Below are 20,386 nucleotides of genomic sequence, written 5' to 3' on the forward strand. Positions count from 1 at the left end.
GCTTGCCTTCTCTCGGTGGAGCCATATACTGAAATTGCCCGTGCCTCTCGGCCTCCTCACCAACCATTCGTCACTTAGCTTTCGTTCAGCAGCCTTGGAAAAAAACGGAAAGAATCAGAACTTCATTCCAAGACGGCTGAACTCACTTAATAAATGGCGCGAAAGGTAGTATACGTCAGGGACAATATGATAGTTTAACTTTCGTAATTATTCTACATGTCGAACTAAATTGCATATTATAATAATAATTTACTGTCCATATCATCAGAAATTTCAAATGCAACATGATTTACTGAAATAAATGAGAAAAAAAGTTGAAACTGGTTAGTGGGAACTGCCATATTAACCTAAGGGGAATAAACTGAAAATTGGCAATAATACACAAGCACATCAACCATTGGCGGCAACAGAACAGTGTTCTTCTTTTGCAATGAAAAGATGAACAAATATTTTGCTTACTGCAGCAGTACTTACCTCACAAATCCTACCTCAGGAGAGGCTGGCAGTAGTTTGCAGTAAGTACACACACTCTGCAGACACTGCCAGGTAGCAGATGGCAGGAACTTGGTTGTGGCATCTGGCGGAGTAATACAACTTCAATATTGAAATTCTCTTGAAAGGACAAGAGATTATCAAGCATTGACAGAATACCAAAGGATATATAGATAAACCTTTGTAGTACACTCCCATGTAATAATATACATAAATTGATATTGAAAACAAACATAAAAACATGGAACAAACGTGCTTTCGAGCTTACAGTATAGAATACCGCCATATTTCATGAGGGGAATTTCAAGAAATTATATATTAGCATGCTTGTTCTATTTGGATCTGAATTCATCAGAATGATCAGCTCGCCTTCAACATATTCTCACATGAAAAATATAATGTATACAAAATTAGCCATAACTAGTATTTAAGTCTTATGAATTATAGCTTCAGATTGAACAAAAAGAAGTAGAGTGATGGCTTCGAGAGGGGCAACGCCCGACGGAGGAATAATATTTTACTCAGAAAAATAATATGAAGTTAAACGATTGGTGCTACAATAGTATGAGTCTACCGAGCTGGAGCTATTGTATGCGGTCTACCGAGCTGGAGCTACTATTATAAGCGGTCTACTGAGCTGGAGCTACTATAGTATGCGGTCTACCGAGCTGGAGTTGTGTCTACCAGGATATTTAAACTGTAGCATCCATTAACCTAACCTAACCTAATCTACGTTAGTTTAAGTCAGGCTAGGCTAAGATATATTAAGTCAGGTTATGTCGGGTTAATGGACGCTACAGTGTAAATATCCCGGTAGACCAACTCCAGCTCGGTAGACTGCCTCCAGCTGGGTAGGCCGCATACTATGGTAGCACCAAACGATTTGAGCTAAAAAAAAAATTGGTCACGTCTCAGTTACACACTGCTGCCAAGTACTGGGCATGCACTGGCTCCTGAATATAACGGAACATTGCTCCAGTGTTGGTCAAGTCTGGCCTCGAATGAGCTCACACTCGGTGCCGTCACAACGCTCTCTGGCAGATTGTTCCAAGAGTTCACAACTCCCATTCTTTTTTACTTTTACCTTTATCCTCTTCGCCACTGATCGGCTCGCTAGCCGCCCGGGAGATCGGTCACGTCTCCGTCACGCACTGTTGGCAAGTACTGGGCATGCACCGGCTCCTGAATGTACCTGAACCCGCTCCAGTGTTGGTCAAGTCTGGTCTTGAAAGAGCTCACACTCGGTGCCGTCACAACACTCTCTGGTAGATTGATCCAAGAGTTCACAACTCTCACTCCGAAAAAGTTTGTCCTTACGGTTTTCTGGACCTGCGGCTTCTTCAATCTTGAGCTGTGACCCCTTGTGGGGCGAACGTCCGCCAGCTCCAAGTAAGGACACTCAACTGAGTAGTGCCCCCTGAGATGCTTATACACCTCAATTAGGTCGCCCCTTGCCCGTCTGTAGTATAAGCGAGGCAAGTTCAGGCGCTCCAATCTCTCAGGGTAGCTGAGGTGCCGAAGTGCAGGCACCAGTCTGGTGGCCCTACTTTGAACATTTTCAACCAACTGACAGTCCCTAGCATATCTCGGGGACCAGATGGGGTGACAGTACTCCAAATGGGGAAGCACTTCACTCCTGAAGATCGTTACGAGGGACGGACCGTCTAGATATCTGAACGACCTTCTTATAAGACCCAATAATTTATTTGCCTGATTTACCTTTTTCTCGCAATGGCCCGAGAACTTCAGCTCATTGTCAACATACACACCTAGGTCCTTCTCACACACACAGTCTCAACTAGTACAGTTTCTTCATCCCGTTGGGACATATGATACGCCTCCTTACCGTTGGTACGCCCCAGGTGCATCCTCTTACACTTAGTGACATTGAATCTCAGCAGCCATTTCTTCGACCATTCCTGGAGCCCACAGAGGTCCTTCTGCAGTTCTTCACAGTCCGCTTGGTTCTTAATTTTCCGAAAATATTTGCTCTCACAGTTTTCTGGACTTGTGGCTTCTTCAACCTTGAGCTGTGACCCCTTGTGGGGCGAGCCTCCACCAGCTCCAGGTAAGGGCACTCGACTGAGTAGTGCCCTTTGAGATGTTTATACACCTCAATTAGGTCCTTCCCCCCTTGCCCGTCTGTAGTATAAGCTAGGCAATTTCAGGCGCCCTAATCTCTCCGGGTAACTAAGGTTCCGTAGAGCAGACACCAGTCTGGCGGCCCTCCTTTGAACACTTTCAATCAATTGACAGTCTCTAGCATATCTCGGGGACTAGACGGGTGACAATTCTCCAGCCGGGGAAGCACCTCTCTCATGAAGATCGTGACGAGCGACGGATCATCCAGGTTAATTTAGAAATTGTTTGGTCACAAATTGTTAAATTGATTTATTTTATATTGAATTTGATTAAGAATGAGGGACAATTTGGTAAATTTCCTAATTAACACCCAACTCCCTTTGAAGAATAAAATTTTCTTTTTCCTAAGGTTTTTAGTGTGATTCATTTGATTTTAACATCCATTTCTTTCGGAAATCACTCGTTTCTGCCCAACCTTAACCTAACCTGACCCAGCAGGGGTTAATACGGAAAAATACCGACAATTTATAGGAGAGGACATAGCTCGATATTAATTTTGTTGTTTTTGTTATTAATGATAAATTCAGACAAAAAAAAGACGATTTTCATGTATGACAGACACTTTGGGCGCATTTTACCCATAACCGAGATATCGGGAGTTGAATATAAGAAAACTGCTAAAAAAATTTAAGTGATGGTGAGAAATGATAGGAATGTAATACAATTGGGAATACGGTAGTTGCTTATATTCATTTCATGATTCGACTTAATCATTTTTAGCGAAAAGGTTCAGGGCGCCATTTCGAGCAGAGTTACCAACTTGGTGCTTTTCTGGCTACTTCTTAGAAGGCCATGATAGAAACGCACACAGTCAAAAGTAAACAAACGCTCACAACAAGAAGTACGCATATAAACACACTAATGTATGCAAAAAGAGACACACAATACAACAAGCTTAAATGTTCACAAATATGTAGAGTAAAAAACACACACACATACACACAATCACATACCAAAAAACACACAAAGGGTGTTACTATAGTATGCGGTCTACCGAGCTAGAGTTGTGTTTACCGGGATATTTACACTAGCATCCATTAACCTAACATAACCTAATCTAGGTTAGATTAAGTCAGGTTAGGCTAAGATATATTAATTTAGGTTAGGTTGGGATAATAGAAGGTACAGTGTAAAAATCCCTGTAGACCGACTCCAGCTCGGTAGCCGCATACTACAGTATAGTTGTTTTAGTAGCACCCTCCACACACACACACACACACATCCTTGTCGCCGCTGATTGGCTGACAGTGGCTAAACGCTTGGGGTCGGTTATTTAATGCAATATTGGCAAGAGCTGGCCATGTGCGGATTCTAGAACATATACATGAAGATGGTTAAGTCTGGTCTTAAATGAGCTTGTTCTACACTAATGGGAAGGTGAGGAGTAAGCACAACAGATATAATGGGGGTTGTAGAACGGTGTCATCCCACTTGGATGACTGTTTTGTGCGATTTTTACCATCTTAGTTAAATGACAAGGTTAGATTAGGTTAATTTAGGTTGCGATACGTTACGTTACATCGCATAAAACAGACGATCGTCGAAGTGGGAACCAACCAAGTGGGATTTAAACGGTAGAACGTGGGGCGTGATATAAAAATACGTGTATAGACAATTAATACAAATATGTGATTTATTACAATCTGCAACCACCTGCACGGAACACGCCGAATTAATTTCTCTCTTGGCTAGGTTTTGTTCTGCTGGCGATGAGGTTAATTGGTAACACTGTCATCTCTGTTTACACCACACGCTCGTCCACAACATATAGGTGAGTCATGTACTGGTCCATAACTCCTTAAACATTATAACAAAACCACATTCACTTGGAAGTTTAGGATAAAGCCAATATATATGTAGCAGAATGCGATTTTTTTTCGTAGAGTAACTGGAGTGATAATTAGAAATATTGTTGAACACATTTTACATCAGGAAGTTTTGACTAATTTTTGGTTTTGTGAAGAGACATGCACACCGGTTAGTATTAGAGAGACTTTATATATTACACAACCACACAGGTGTCATAGCCTCACTGAAGCTATTAATTATATCAAAATGGAGTATGTATGCGTGTCTACGGATACAATAAAAGAAACCCAACTAAAAATTACTGAAAAATACTTAGTATTATTTTGAATGATTCATATTAATGCATGATATAGATTTGATGATGGCGTATAAAACAAGAACACCACTAAACTACTGGTTTTGAGGACATATTTTTACATGACATTTGTTAATTTAATGTACAGTATTGTAGTTAATAGATCCAGTGATAGAACTGGGGGAACTACATTGAATTTATATCTGTATTAGCAAGTAAGCAAGGTTGTGGCTTACATGCCTTCAGTGCTTTAACAAAAATAATTTTGAGCTGGGTCATTTTTCGTTAACTACCCATCACCTTTTTTCACATGAAATATATTTTTTTCGCTAGTTTTCTTGCTGTTTTTGATGTTTCCGACATTTATCTTTGGGGCAAATCACTTATTTTTACTTTATTTTTTTTAGTTATCCACACTCCCCTTCCACCCCAACTATGTAGTGGGCCACGTTGGGAATGCGATGTTTGGGTGGGGGGGGGGGGGAGCGCTGAAAACGAGTGATTTTCACCAAAAATCAATTTCATAATCATCTAAAACACCAAGAAAACTTGCAAAAAAAAAATTTCATGGAAAAAAGGTTAAAACTAAACTAGGTCTGTGTACTAACCTAACCTTACCTGACCTAACCGGCCGCGTCCTAACCTAACCTAACCTAACCTGACTTAACCTAACAGGCCGCGTCCTACTTAGCCGGGGGGGGGCCCCCAATGACGCCATGTTCCTAAGCCAGTTGGATGAAGTCACTGCCAGTACAATACTGAAAATTTACCATAACCTAATCGTTTATTTTTGGAATGTCACGCTAAATTGAAGTATATTCTTTCATTTCTTGAAGAGATCTATTAATGGTAAGAGAAAAAATCATATAAAGGTGATGGGTGGTTAACGAAAAATTATCCCAAACTGTCTGAATTTAGATAGAATAAACCAACAAGAACTTCCAGACATGCACAGGTGTCACTTAATGGTTTGTTCTGCCACAGTTAGAGTTCTGTGCTGGTTTGATTTCATTCTCAGAAGGGCTGGAGCCTTTTTTTTATTTTGATGTTCCAACTCCAGAATTGCGATGAATGTACAGCGAAGTGGGCCAAGTACAGGTATTAGTACTTTCTATTTTGACTTGAAACTTTGCAGGATTATTAAAGAATGTGTTTTTATTCATAATCATGTGGTAGACAGATGATATTTAAATTTGTATAAGCAGCTGTTAAAACAGGTGTGCCACGATATTAACTTTTATGTAGTTTGTTTATGGAACGTGTTACTAGGGTAATAGTCTAGTACACCGACTCATGAGTAGGAGGAACGTTCGGAAAAAATTTTATGGAAGAAAATTTCTTTCATATCAGATGCTATTTTTACATTTAAACTATTGACATACTTCCCAGCGAACTTTCCATATGAACTGTCAATTTCCCAATAAGGTGAGATAAAATAATACTCTAACCTAACCTAACCTAACTTAACTTAACTTAACTTAACTTAAGAATACAAAATAAGACTGTATACTGTACAGTGATCCCTCGGATAACGAGATTTCGGTTAACGATTTACCTTCCATATGATTCTTAACTTCCGTTAACGAGCAATCCCTCGATTAGCGAGTTTTTAACAAGCGCCCCTCCACATGTTTTCGCTTGCATTTGGCGGTCAGCCAGCTGTAGTATTAGTCCGCCAATACAGTAATCGGTTCTAAGGCTAAAATTCCTTACTATTTTAGTAAATATCAAGAAGTTTATACTATTCAATAATTTCAAAAGTTTAATATCAAATTTTTTAGTCATTTTAACAATTATTGAACATAATTGAAGTATAGGAAGCTAGTTTTTTGCGTGCCAAACAGCCTGTCAACACACCATACAGGTGTCAGTCTCTGTGTCTTTTCAGTGTATGTAGGTAACATCTTGCTTGAGACTCTCTTCAACTAAACGCTTTTTTTCTGAGTTTCCAAGCAAATTATTGGTCAATTTGAAATTTGTTTTACATATTGACAATATATAATGCAGTGCAGTGTTGATTTAAAGAAAATAATCTTGAATTACACCAAGAGAACTAAAATTTTATGGGTGAAATGGTGCCATGGGGTGACTTCTCTTCCACCCCAATGCCTTCTCTTCTCCCTTCTCCTCCACTCCCATTCTAGTTCCCATCATCATCATCATCATCCAGGAGCCTTCTACATACACACCTCAAAGTAAGTGTACTTTACTACCTTTTTTTGTTGATTTTAGGCAATTTTCGGTGAGCTGGAAACAATTACCCAAAACCCATTGAAACAATGGTTTCGGTTAACTAGTTTTCGGTTAACGAGCAAGCTTCTGGAACGAATTGTGCTCGTTAACCGAGGGACCACTGTATATCAAATGTCTGAAATATTCGGTTAAGTTACGGATTAACACAAACTTTGATTTTTGCTTAAACCAAACAATATTCAGTTTTTGTTTATTGTCAGATAATATTCATCATGCATCAGACACATAGGAGGTCAGCAAAAACTACTGGGAAATGTTTAATATTTATTTCTCATTTCTTTGATTGTACTGTACACTCACTCCAAACAATATCTTTAAGGGGTCAGATGAATTTCAAAATGAACACCAAGACTCCTGTTGTCTCGGTAGGGTTGTAAAAATCGTTTGTTCATTGTGTCTTATTGTTTCACACAAAATCATAAAGATATCTTCTGGAGCAAGTGTACAATAGACTACCCGTCCATTACAAAATTATTTTCTTATTCCAGATGATAAGAACATCTTGGACAGACAGTGATACACAGTTACTTATTGAGGAAGGGACACAAGAGGCTACAGCTCATGTCTGTAAACCAAACTAATAGCAATGACAAAGTTAAATTGGAGCCACACAGTGAGTCAGTTGTTCAAGCTGAAGGTAATTTCCACAAAGCACCTGCAGCATCACACCAGAGTACAGGCACTGTGCAGGTGAAGGCTGGTGAGATGTCAAGAGTAGCACCACCAAACACACCTGCCCCTGCTGTGGGCACAGCAACCTCTGGGGTGACTAAAGTAGCACCACAGAACACACCTGCCCCTGTTGTGGGCATGGCAACCTCTGGGGTTCCTAAAGTAAAACCAGGGAACACAACTGCCCCTGCTGTGGGCATGGCAACCTCTGGGGTGCCTAAAGTAGCACCACAGAACACACCTGCCCCTGCTGTGGGCATGGCAACCTCTGGGGTGCCTAAAGTAGCACCACAGAACACACCTGCCCCTGCTGTGGGCACGGCAACCTCTGGGGTACCTAAAGTAGCACCACAGAACACAACTGCCCCTGCTGTGGGCACAGCAACATCTGGGGTGCCTAAAGTAGCACCACAGAACACACTTGCCCCTGCTGTGGGCATGGCAACCTCTGGGGTGCCTAAAGTAGCACCACAGAACACAATGCTAAAGTAAAACCAGGGAACACAACTGCCCCTGCTGTGGGCATGGCAACCTCTGGGGTGCCTAAAGTAGCACCACAGAACACACCTGCCCCTGCTGTGGGCATGGCAACCTCTGGGGTGCCTAAAGTAGCACCACAGAACACACCTGCCCCTGCTGTGGGCACGGCAACCTCTGGGGTACCTAAAGTAGCACCACAGAACACAACTGCCCCTGCTGTGGGCACAGCAACATCTGGGGTGCCTAAAGTAGCACCACAGAACACAACTGCCCCTGCTGTGAGCATGGCAACCTCTGGGGTGCCTAAAGTAGCACCACAGAACACAACTGCCCCTGCTGTGGGCACAGCAACATCTAGGGTGCCTAAAGTAGCACCACAGAACACACTTGCCCCTGCTGTGGGCACAGCAACATCTGGGGTGCCTAAAGTAGCACCACAGAGCACGCCTGCCCCTGCTGTGAGCACGGCAACCTCTGTGGTGCCTAAAGTAGCACCACAGAACACAACTGCCCCTGCTATGGGCATGGCAACATCTAGAGATTGCCTAAAAGTAGCACCACAGAACACACTTGCCCCTGCTGTGGAGCATGGCAACCTCTGGGGTGCCTGAAGTAACACAAAGTAGCACCACAGAGCACAACTGCCCCTGCTGTGGGCACGGCAACCCCTGGGGTGCCTAGAGTAGCACCACAGAACACAACTGCCCCTGCTGTGGGCACGGCAACCTCTGGGGTGCCTAAAGTAGCACCACAGAACACAACTGCCCCTACTGTGGGCACGGCAACATATGGGGTGCCTAAAGTAGCACCACAGAACACAACTGCCCCTGCTGTGGGCACGGTAAACCCTGGGGTGCCTAAGGTAGCACCGCGAGAACACACAATCTGGGGTGCCTAAAGTAGCACCACAGAACACAACTGCCCCTGCTATGGGCATGGCAACCTCTGTGGTGCCTAAAGTAGCACCACAGAACACACTTGCCCCTGCTGTGGGCACGGCAACCTCTGGGGTGCCTAAAGTAGCACCGCAGAACACAACTGCCCCTGCTGTGGGCATGGCAACCCCTGGGGTGCCTAAAGTAGCACCACAGAGCACAACTGCCCCTGCTGTGGGCACGGCAACCCCTGGGGTGCCTAGAGTAGCACCACAGAACACAACTGCCCCTGCTGTGGGCACGGCAACCTCTGGGGTGCCTAAAGTAGCACCACAGAACACAACTGCCCCTACTGTGGGCACGGCAACATATGGGGTGCCTAAAGTAGCACCACAGAACACAACTGCCCCTGCTGTGGGCACAGCAACCTCTGGGGTGCCTAAAGTAGCACCACAGAACACAACTGCCCCTGCTGTGGGCACACAGCAACCTCTGGGGTGCCTAAAGTAGCACCACAGAACACAACTGCCCCTGCTGTGGGCACGGCAACCTCTGGGGTGCCTAAAGTAGCACCACAGAACACAACTGCCCCTGCTGTGGGCACGGCAACCTCTGGGGTAGCTAAAGTAGCACCACAGAACACAACTGCCCCTGCTGTGGGCACGGCAACCTCTGGGGTGCCTAAAGTAGCACCACAGAACACAACTGCCCCTGCTGTGGGCATGGCAACCTCTGGGGTGCCTAAAGTAGCACCACAGAACACAACTGCCCCTGCTGTGGGCACGGCAACCTCTGGGGTGCCTAAAGTAGCACCACAGAACACAACTACCCCTGCTGTGGGCACGGCAACCTCTGGGGTGCCTAAAGTAGCACCACAGAACACAACTGCCCCTGCTGTGAGTGTGAAGAACAGTGAAGTGTCAAAAGTTCCACTGATTGGTAACACTGCAGGATTGGGAAAACCAGGAGAAATAACAGTAAGTTTCAAATGGTTATTTATTATAAACTGAAAATTGATATTCTTGGTGAGCTTGTGTGTAATAAAACAATTATCTTATTTAACTCAAAGGAATTATCACATCCATAATACAATATGTGCTCAATATAACCTTAGTAACTCTCAATCTGAGGGAATTAAGTTTATATTCTTGACTGCCACGGGCTGCTAAGGTTTGCCTGGAAGTCCATTGAGTGATATAGCTTTATTCATCTGTCTGATCTGCTTCCCCTCCATCTGTGCCCTCTACACCAGTATAGCTTGACCATTATTGAACTACAGTTGATGTTAACATGTGCAAATAAGGTTCCTGATGTAGTATTTTATCTTTCTCACCAATGGTTCATGCCACATGTATGAATAATTGAATATAGACCAACAAGTGCCTCACTGTTGTTCTTGTAACTGAGCTTAGTAGAGTGTTGGTGTTGTAATGGTGTAGTGGAGGCCACCCACACACAACCCTTGAATTCTTTCCTTGAGTAACGTTAAAATTTGAATGAAAAAGGGGATTCCTTGTTACCATGTTGTTCACAGTAAAGTTAAGATCATTTGTTCCTTGTTAACTTTATATTGTGTTATACCAACATCTCTCTGCTTACTTACTTGGATATTATAATAAGTAAAATTCAGGTACTTTATGAGATATTGGGGTATGCTATAACGAACGGATCCTACTACGAATATTCCTATAACGAACGGTTTTACCTATAAAATTGAGAATGCTATAACGAACGAAACTCCTACAACGAACATTATTTTGAAGAAAAAAAATTATTTTTTTTTTACTAATTTATTGTTTTTTTATTACAAGTATTAATGATATTCTTTATTTCAGTGGTTTAGATGCATATTTATGCACTTTTTTACAATTTTTACAATTTTATATTATATTTTTCAGTGTTAAGTGGTTGTATTTGGGGGCCTGGAACGGATTAATCGAACAAGGTTCTAGAACCAATTAGATTCGTTATAGCATACCCCACTCAAGTACAAATTTAGGTATAAAATTTTGGTGCAATAATTTTAACATAATGACTGGTGCTGATAATGACTGGAATTACAGATAACAAATGTGAGTATTGGGGTAGGAAGTGCCGGCACACGTAAGAAGAAACGTAAAAGGAATCGACGAGCCGCGGCAAAGAGGGGACTTGATAATGCAGTACATGTACATCATGGGCCCCCTAAGACTCTGCCTCAAGGAACAGTCAAGACTTCTGGCACTGAGGTAAATAAAGAGCTCTCACAGAGTACACCAGGGAGCCTCATTAAGCAAAGCAATTCACAGGTAAGATTTTTTCCAGTGGTGAATAGAAACTGTCACCAGGGGGCACTAGCATGTGCTTGGAGGTGGGTAGTGGGTGGGGGTGGTGTTAGGGGCGATAATTCTAACTTCTCGGAGATGTATTGTTTTGGGCTCAGAAGATGGACCCTTAAACTCTCAGCAGATGTTTTATTTACCAAGTGCACTCCTGGGTTTCTTTTTTCATCATCTCTTTTTCTTTAAGCTAAGTACAGTACAGTATTATGTTTTCCTTTTGTATGTCTCTTGTAATTTGTCTTTTAGTGTGGAAAAATAACTTCAAATTGTAATTGACCAGAAGATATACTGTATAGTGATGGAAATAATCAGGTACGAGTAGGTAAGTAGGTCAGAGATGGACCTGCTAGTAAGTTGCTCAACGTATAACAATTTTCTTAATGGAACTACGATTATTTTGAACTCTTTCGGGCTTTTTCCCACTATGCTGCAGGGTGGCTAGAATCAAGACCCAAAAACAGATGCTCTTTCGTTCATTTTCATCTTTCATCTTTCTGTGGCATTCTTATCAACCACTTGACATTTCAGGCCGTTGGGGCTGTGGGCAGCAGCAGCACCATCATGAAGGCCACTAGCACCACCACCACTACCACCACCACTACTACTGGTGCTGCCGTCACGACCATTACCCCTACTACTACCATCACCACTACCATCCCCACTGTTACCACCACTTCCACCACTAGTGCCCTGAATAAGAACAGCAATATCATACCTGCCAACACTACCAGTAATGTTGCCACTACTAACACCACAATACCCACAGCTAGTAAGAACAACAAGAAGAAGAACAGGAGGAGAAAGAACAGGAACAATAATATGGTTATGAACACAGCCACTATTGCCAGCAGCAGCAGTATTGTTGCCAGTGCCCCCATCATGACTAGTAATGCCGTCACCAACACTACCACTGTGAGAAATAATGCTGTCATCAGTGCCACCGCTACCTCTAATTCCCCTACCGGGGTTGTCAACATCACAAGTGCAATGGAAAATACTCCAACCCCCACTACTAATCTTGCCAGCAGTAATGCCAACACATCCACAACTACAAGTGTCATGAACAACATTTCCAGAACTAACAAGAGATCAAAGAAAAGAAAGAGGAAAGATAATACAGACAAACAAACTCTTGCTCCACCTCAAAAGGCACCAGTTATTCAAAAAACATCCATCGCCCCCACGGGGACTACTACTCCCGGAAATAAAACGGGGACTGTTCAGACCAGCAATGTTGACAATACTTTAAAGAGAAAGAGAGAAGATTCTGTTGGTGGTGAAGGAGCCATAGCAAAGAAAAAGAGGAAACGGAATAAGAAAAAAGTTATTGATAAGAAGCCACAAGATAACACAGCAGGCAACCCAGTGATTAATGCCCAGGGTATTAAAAGTGAGGGTAATGCAGGGCAGGTAAAGAAGGGAGTGCCGGGACAGAAGCCCACGAATCAAGGTGGAGGTGGAAGTAGAGGCGGCATCAGAGGTAACCGAACTTGGGGTTCACGCGGTACCTTCCAAGGTCGTGGTACGGGAGATAGGAGAGGCAGAGGTGGCAAAGATTTTAAAGAAAGAAGAACCTTTGGCAATTCTCGAGGTGGTCCCAGCAACCAGATGGGTGGCAGAGGATCTTTTCCAGAGCGGTATGTTGCACAGCTGGTTGGTGCAGTAGTCATGTATTATTTAACTTGGACAATAACTCTGTTCAGGACAAATAATTTAAGAGCCTCTGTATTAAAGGTTGAAGTCCTGATAAAGAAAGTAATGTGAATAGCAATTGTCAGGTTTGTAAAGACAGACAATTAATTCTGTATATCCTACAGGAAAGATTTTTTTTTTTACATGTTGTTATAACAGTAGTTGGGGTATTTTATGTGGTTCAGTTTAAAAGGATACTACAGGGGTATTATAGATTTGGCAATAGGTTTGGTGTTATTTCAAACTTCTCAGAATTTAGTTAATTTTTACCAGTTAAGCCTTTAAAAGTTGTGTTTCTAAACATGATTTTTATAGCCAATGAGTCATGAATGAGTGACCTGTGAAGCTCTGTCAACTAGAACTTATCCCTGGTGTAGGCTGCTGTGTTCAGGGTGCTCCAACATGTCTTATACTGTACTACCTAATGGATCACTATAAATTATTACCGAGCAATTCCTTCCTTACTGGTTGCTTTGTTTTGCTAGCCGTCAACTTCATAGGTCATTACGGCCGTCTTCCTTACTGAATCAAACTTGAATCAATGTCTCAAACTCTCATTCTTAATCCAGCCTTGTTATCAGTTTTACAAAAAAGAATTCCTACTTTAATTCTTGGGTTTTCTTTCCAACATTTTATATTTTCAGTGACAGCACCAGTTGTAACTTCATCCCTGTAGCCTGGAATAAGGAAGTTGGATTTAAGAAGAGTCCTAGGGGAGCAAGAGGGGGGAAGAGCTTATTACAGAGCAGGTAAGACATAATACAGGGAAAGAAACTTGAAGGAGTGCTAAAAAAAATTAAAAATGATTTCTTAGTCAATCTAATTTGTTAACATATACTACAAAGCTTAAATTTCTATGTGAATTTTGAACATTATACATTTTTCAGAGGCAACACTAGTTGTAACTTGGTGGCACTGTCGAGGAGTCAAGTTGAACAGAAGGAACTGGCGCCGGGTAAGAATATCTTCAATAATAACTTGTGTTGGTTCTGGGGGCCATATGGACTCTCACAATACTGTCTATTTTGAGTAGGTTTAGTTATTTAATTTTAGGGATAAGGGTCATTGTAGTTCCTATGTAATTATAGTACAGTATATTTAATTTGTCATTTAGGAATTAAGAAAATTAATTATGGAATATTGCCTCTTGATACATGACATACTATTATTACTGACAATGATATACTCTTATGACACGTTTTTTTTTTTCCATTAAGCTCTATGTCAATTTTTCATGGTAAATTATTACTCATCCAATGGCAGCCCAAGATGTTATGTTCAAAGGCCAAGGAGGACGCAGAAATAGCCAAATTGGAGGACGTGGAAGTATCGGTAGCCAATTTGGAGGACGCGGAAGTAGCCAAATTGGAGGTCGCGGATATAGCCAAGTGGGAGGACGCGGAAGTAGCGAAGTGAGTGGACGAGGAAGTGGCCAGGTGGGAGGAAGGGGAAATAGCCAGATGGGAGGAAGTGGAAGTGGCCAGGGAAGAGGACGAGGAAACAGCCAACTGGGAGGACACCATAACAGGAATCAAGGAGGAGGAACAGATTTTAAGGGAAAACAGAATTCTTGGGGTCGAGGGAACAATCGTGGTGCCCTAGGCCATAGATATCCCTTTGAACCCAGGTAAGTAAAACCCTGCCTTCCCTTAAGAAGATGCCCTTGTAAATGCCTAAACATTGAGAGAGGGTTTTCATCTTATAAATGCTTGTATCATAAGGAGAAAGTTTTATAAATGTCTGTACACCAAATAAATACCCCGGTACCATTACAGTACCTTGAGAGGGTAGCCATTTGATTTTTGCAAATATCATTTCCTTGACAATGGGAAAATAACAGTCATTGAATGGATAATATAATGAGTAGGAAAGCATCTGTCATTGAAAGGCTGTTATGAGGTTGAGCAGATGCAGGTGACAGCCAGATGCAGATTTAATAGCTATGAATGTTATTAGGAACAAAACAAAACAAGGCTTGTGGCTTACTGGTATGTGATTGAGGTGTCATAAACAATTACAGAACTCTGAATATGTGTTGTCAAGCCACTAGCCCCAGAACTATAGTACCGAGATGTGTTACTCATTCAGATAAAGAGTTGGGCACAAAGATGTCAAGTGTTTCTCCACAACAGTTAGTGATAAGGAGTGACCTTCGCTTTTTCTCCAATTGTTTCTTTTATCACAGGATTGAATTCGGACTCATGGCCATCTACTCAACAGTAACAGGCTATACAGTGTGTACCTGTTATTTTACACCATTAAAGTGCATGTGGCCTGACTTTATTTATTTTTTACACAAAAGTAATAGTGTAAATAAAAGTATTTGTATAACTCATCATAAATGTTTAAGAATTTAAAAAGAATTCAATAGATTCTCATGGATATCCTTTCCCTTGGCAGTGACCCGGACAGCCCAAATGCAATTCCTGTGTCTTGGAACTGGGATGGTCAGCGCAAAGGGCCGAAAGGTCATACAGGTGAGAAATTTATGTGATTATTAATATAACTGTTTCATGGTCAATGATTCCTGATGAGAGACTGTTGAGTTAAGTTTTAAGTAAATATTGTAAGATGATATGTTTGTGTCCCACTGACTTCTCCAGCATCTTGTGAGTCCTACATAAAAAGGCTCCATTTTTTATTCTGATATTTAAATACTACACTGTATTGTAACAAAAATAACACAGGATAAGTTAGGTTTTACAAATGGACACTGTGCTTTAACATAGACGAGTGGTGACCTGTGGCTCTTCGCCCTGCCACACATGATCTGTCTGTCTACAGGAAAGTTTGTCAACATATTGACCTCATTCAACCTGTCCAAGTGCGCCATAGCTTTACTGCTGTTCGTTATTGACCTGGCATTATGTACCTCACACTGTGTACCCCAAGTATTAGTATCAGGACTCTTCTTTGGTGTCAGGTTAACTGATGGACAAGGGCTCTATGAAAAACTTTCTTCAGTTTCACAGTTCTTTAATTTTTCCACCAACCAGTCTGTCACTCACTAGAACTGACCACAGTCTTAATGGTTAGGTTAAGGTATGGTGGACCATAATAGGACTGGGACATATTAAGTCAGACACTATAAGATATAAATTATGCAGAAAAAATTTACATTTATCAAATAAGGCATTTTTCTGGGGCATTTCTTTTATCAGATGGTGGCGAGGTACTGTATGATGTATGTGTCCTAAGGCTGTTGTTGAGTACACTCTCACTTGAGTAATACACCAACCTTGCTACTATTTTAACTAGTTCTCGTTGCCTTTGTGGGTGTAGCACAGTGTGACCCGAGTATATTTATTGTTCCTACTGTTTCAGGTGATCTGCAACAGCAACTGAGTTCACTGGCAGGCCTCCCTGTCAACCAACAACAGCAAAGTTCCAAAGGTGGTGAGAGATATCCAGTTCAGGAGCCACCAGTCATTTATAACTCCACAGCACCTAACACTGCCAGGCCTTCGTTGGATGTTCCCCAGTCCTCTTTCAATACCTTAGGTCCATCTGGTGCTCTGAGAGAGCTACAAAGTGAATCATCTTTCTATTATAATAATTCTGCAACATCTGATGTTAGATCTTCACATCATGAATCTTCAACATTTAACAGTACACAAGGAACATATAATACAAAGCAATCACATAATGAGCAGTCACCCTATTTTAACAGTTCAGTGATGCCTAGTGTTCCAAAGTTCCCGCCGAATGAATATCGAGGTTATTTTACTACTCCGTCAACCCCCGAGGTACGACGTGTGACCAATGAACCCTCAGACTACCCCAGCGTACTTGCAATGCCTTATGAACCTCTCAAGTATTCACTAAATGAACAATCAGACTTTTATAGGACTTCAGTATCTGTTGATGGTTCGAGGTATTCACTCAGTCAACCCTCGGATTTCAACAACTCTTCAGCTTTCTCCACTGATACAAAATATTCAGCAAACGAGCAGCCAAACTTCAGTGTCATGCCTGAAGCAGCTAGTAATGTTATGCGGTACTCATGGAATGACTGTTCAGATCTCAACACGCCTGTGACTTCCTCGTATGGAAAATATTCACAGAATGACTCATCCACTTACATTGGTGATCCTCATGGACCGTACAATGTGAAACACTCCATTAATGAAACTTTAGAAATTGCTGCACGTCCATCAACATCAAATTTATTAACTGAGTCCTCTAAATTTGTGAGCAACCCTCAATCATCTTCTAATGTAAGATACACACAAAATGAATATTTCTTAAATCCTTCATCGTCTAATCAGAGTCATTTTTCAAGTGAACCCTCCAGCTTCAACAGTCACTCATCATCAAGTAACCCTTCAGCTTATGCAAATACACCTGTATCATATTTTGATAAAGGATACTCTATGAATGAGTCATCAGCATCCTTCAACTCTCCTGTGCCATCTACATTATCTTTCATTAATAGGCAACAAATGAAAGCATCTTCAGATTCCTCTCACACCCATGCACCATCTCGGTCAAGAAGCCCATTGACTAGACATGTTTCATCCTTTAAAGCTCCAGGTAAGTCAACTGCAGTGTCTAACGTGAGAGTTCCAATGAATCAACCCCCAGTCATCTCAAAATCTGTGATGCCTTCAGTGGGAAACTATTCTTTGCAAAAATCCACAATGCCTCGTAGAGATCCCCATGCATCCGGTGGGAGATATACCTCGAAGACCCCCATAGTTGCATATAATACTCCTGCTCATAATTCAACCATTTTGGAACAACATTTTAAAACATGAATGAAACCTTCATGAAAATGTTAGTAAACCCAGTAGTTGAGCAACAATTTAGATTATTGGTCAAACAGTGTTATATTCTTTTATTCTTGTCCAGTTGAGAATATTACTGTTCCCTCACAGGCCACGAGGTGAGCACCTCTTATTATCAAAAGCAACAGATTATAGATGCTGTACAGTAAAGACTCATTTATGTGTTGGCTTGTGAGGGAACAGACTCAACCCCCATCTATTGGTCTGCTTGTATATATACATCACAGATATGAGCAGGTATCTCACTTTTATGGGTTTTGCCAGAATCCTGATTTTTCTCCTCAAAAGAGTTGACCTGTGGGAATCGTTTATACCCACTGAGAAGAAGTGTGTACAGTATGTTGGGGATGCCTTATGTGACCCTCATACTCCCAATCCTTTTCCTATTTCTATTCACCTCTCACAAACATGTCTAATGTAAGGTGTGATTCTGAAAAAAATCTTTGGGTCAAGATTTAAGTCAGATTTTTATTGTGGAGACGCATACGTAAAAATGTATGTTTATCTTATGTCTTTGATTGTAAGTGTACTTTAATTTGACACAAATTATCCTAAATGAATATCAAATAGAGTAGAAACTCTGAACACTGCAATGAGGGAATATTTATTATGATATATGTAGAGCATTTTTAGTGGACCAGTTCACTTAGTTTGGTGTTGCCATGACACTTGTTGGTGGCAGCTAAGACATGATCTGTTGGTAACGTGGTCCTTTTATTGCTTATACACTTTGCAGTAATTGAGCTTTAAACTTAATCAACTATATACTGTATAGCATGTTGTTCTTTACAAAGTATTGTGGTAGTTGAGGAATATAACTCGGCATTTGCTGTACATTACAGTTGTTGCCAAAAAAAAATAATAATTACAATTGTACTCTGGACAGAGTGTAGGCTCTCCTGTATTCAGAGCTTTTACTGTATCTGATATGTCAAGTTGTTACACATGTATCATATCTTTTCTTGAGCATCATGGATAAAATAGTTTTTTTATTATGCATTACTTACTCTGCAGTAGTGTACACACAATTTGTTAACAGTGCTGGTTATGAGTATTAAAAAAAATAAAAAAAATTAAAAATATATAAAGTAAAGTATATTTAACTTTTTTGTGAGGGAACAGTTCTGTAAATCTTCAAAGTCCTTTAATTGCTGAGTTATTTTATGCTTGTAAAGAGATGGGGAGATCTGAGAGGTCATACTGAGCTGTAAAGTAGTCACCTTTAGAAACTGAGTACAATACAGTACTGTAGTTGATGACTTGGCATTAAATGTTTGGCAACAGTTGTGAACCAATCCTCTGACCTTCAATTTGTTTATTGAAACTGCTTGATGGTTCATTGAATTCTAGTCAGTAATCATCAGCTCCAATTAATTATACTTTTTTATTTTTATCTCTTTCTCAACCTGTGACAGTGTTGATGTTGATGATGATGGCATCTGTTCTTGTGCAGGTAACAGCAGAATGGGTCATCAGTATTAATGTTCTGAAGTGATGAATGCTACTTTCTTATCAGTGATTTTGGCCACTGTCACACTTCCTTGAATCTTGGCTGTGTTTAAATGTACAGTATTTATGTATTATCTGCAGTGATTCTTGCCAGAGTTGCAACTGCTTAAGTTTGGTTGTATATTGACAGACTTTGATTTTGCTACAACCATTTTTTGCCAAAGCTACAACCTTTTTAAACTCTGCCACAGTTGGATCTAACTTAATTATACTGTACCTGTATATCTACACTATGTACTTCACTTATGCTAATATTTTGAGTGGGAACGAGTACAGTATACTGCTTGGTTAGCTGTATGCTTCTGGTCACATAAGTGCATTTTGGTGATACTGTACTTGACCAGGTTATGACCTGTTGTAACTTGACAATGTTTGATTCCATTGTGTAAGACTTCATGTTAGATGGCACAAATGTCGCAATACACCTCTAGAGTAACCAGAATTTTTACAGTTTATTTTCTCAGATTGGTTCATCAAGTAACAGACTGTAGTGTGAGAAGTACCAGAATGTTTTGTGGTGGAGAGTTCTTTATATAAATTGAAGCTAATTATTTTTTTTAAGGGGGGGGGGGATTTAGTTTTGTTGGAAGGGAACACCATAGCAAAACACATTTGTTATTACAGTTAGAGAGTTTGAGTGAGAGAGGATGAAGGGAGAGTTAATTATGCTGATGATACTGACCATATTGTTGTGTAGTGATAAAGAACGTGCATGGTATTAAAAGAATTCGTACTTGCTGTTAAGGAATACTCAAATTGTATCACTTATCAAAGATTAAAAAAAAATTACTAATTGTGTGAGCATCATTTTTTTTTCCACTATGAAAGGTTAATTTGTTTATGGCTTATCAAATAATATTTCATCATATTGCCTCAACTGTTAACCCAAGTCACAAAGGATCAGAGCTGTTCAGACATCACTCTCCTTGGAAGACTTGCTGAAAATTTCTCCACATAATCAGTTTTTTGTTCACATATTCACACTTTTGTTGTGCCTCTTTTAATACATATGTTTTGCAGTCTAAAATGCTGTGTCTGTTAACATACAGGTTTCTTCTG

The 20,386-nt window shown here is 40.9% G+C and overlaps 3 protein-coding genes across 3 annotated transcripts; all 3 read left to right on the top strand.

The window, feature by feature from the left end:
* Window positions 1-4,306: 4,306 nt before the first annotated feature.
* LOC121869491 (skin secretory protein xP2-like) lies at window positions 4,307-8,155 on the top strand. The gene is made up of 2 exons (XM_042370845.1): window positions 4,307-4,405; window positions 7,480-8,155. The coding sequence occupies exon 2, from the start codon at window positions 7,553-7,555 to the stop codon at window positions 8,153-8,155; it is 603 nt and encodes a 200-aa protein (XP_042226779.1). The 5' UTR covers window positions 4,307-4,405; window positions 7,480-7,552.
* Window positions 8,156-8,187: 32 nt separating this feature from the next.
* LOC121869492 (skin secretory protein xP2-like) lies at window positions 8,188-8,754 on the top strand. The gene has a single exon (XM_042370846.1). The coding sequence runs from the start codon at window positions 8,188-8,190 to the stop codon at window positions 8,752-8,754; it is 567 nt and encodes a 188-aa protein (XP_042226780.1).
* Window positions 8,755-9,090: 336 nt separating this feature from the next.
* On the top strand, window positions 9,091-20,123 carry LOC121869652 (cell wall protein IFF6-like). Its single transcript, XM_042371182.1, has 8 exons — window positions 9,091-9,995; window positions 11,082-11,246; window positions 11,868-12,976; window positions 13,676-13,780; window positions 13,919-13,986; window positions 14,295-14,658; window positions 15,432-15,508; window positions 16,356-20,123. The coding sequence occupies exons 1-8, from the start codon at window positions 9,741-9,743 to the stop codon at window positions 17,786-17,788; spliced, it is 3,576 nt and encodes a 1,191-aa protein (XP_042227116.1). The 5' UTR covers window positions 9,091-9,740; the 3' UTR covers window positions 17,789-20,123.
* Window positions 20,124-20,386: the final 263 nt, after the last annotated feature.

The sequence above is a fragment of the Homarus americanus genome, unplaced genomic scaffold (assembly GCF_018991925.1).
Source record: "Homarus americanus isolate GMGI-L3 unplaced genomic scaffold, GMGI_Hamer_2.0 scaffold23578, whole genome shotgun sequence".
In the NCBI taxonomy this organism is placed as follows: Eukaryota; Metazoa; Arthropoda; class Malacostraca; order Decapoda; family Nephropidae; genus Homarus; species Homarus americanus.

What these genes read in the sequence shown, in the direction of transcription:
- LOC121869492 (XM_042370846.1), top strand. Translation starts at nt 8,188, where the DNA reads ATGGCAACCTCTGGGGTGCCTAAAGTAGCACCACAGAACACACCTGCC.
- LOC121869652 (XM_042371182.1), top strand. Translation starts at nt 9,741, where the DNA reads ATGGCAACCTCTGGGGTGCCTAAAGTAGCACCACAGAACACAACTGCC. An exon ending in TCAAGACTTCTGGCACTGAG is followed by an intron (nt 11,247 to 11,867) that starts GTAAATAAAGAG and finishes TTGACATTTCAG; the next exon opens with GCCGTTGGGGCTGTGGGCAG. An exon ending in AGGGCCGAAAGGTCATACAG is followed by an intron (nt 15,509 to 16,355) that starts GTGAGAAATTTA and finishes CTACTGTTTCAG; the next exon opens with GTGATCTGCAACAGCAACTG.
- LOC121869491 (XM_042370845.1), top strand. Translation starts at nt 7,553, where the DNA reads ATGTCTGTAAACCAAACTAATAGCAATGACAAAGTTAAATTGGAGCCA.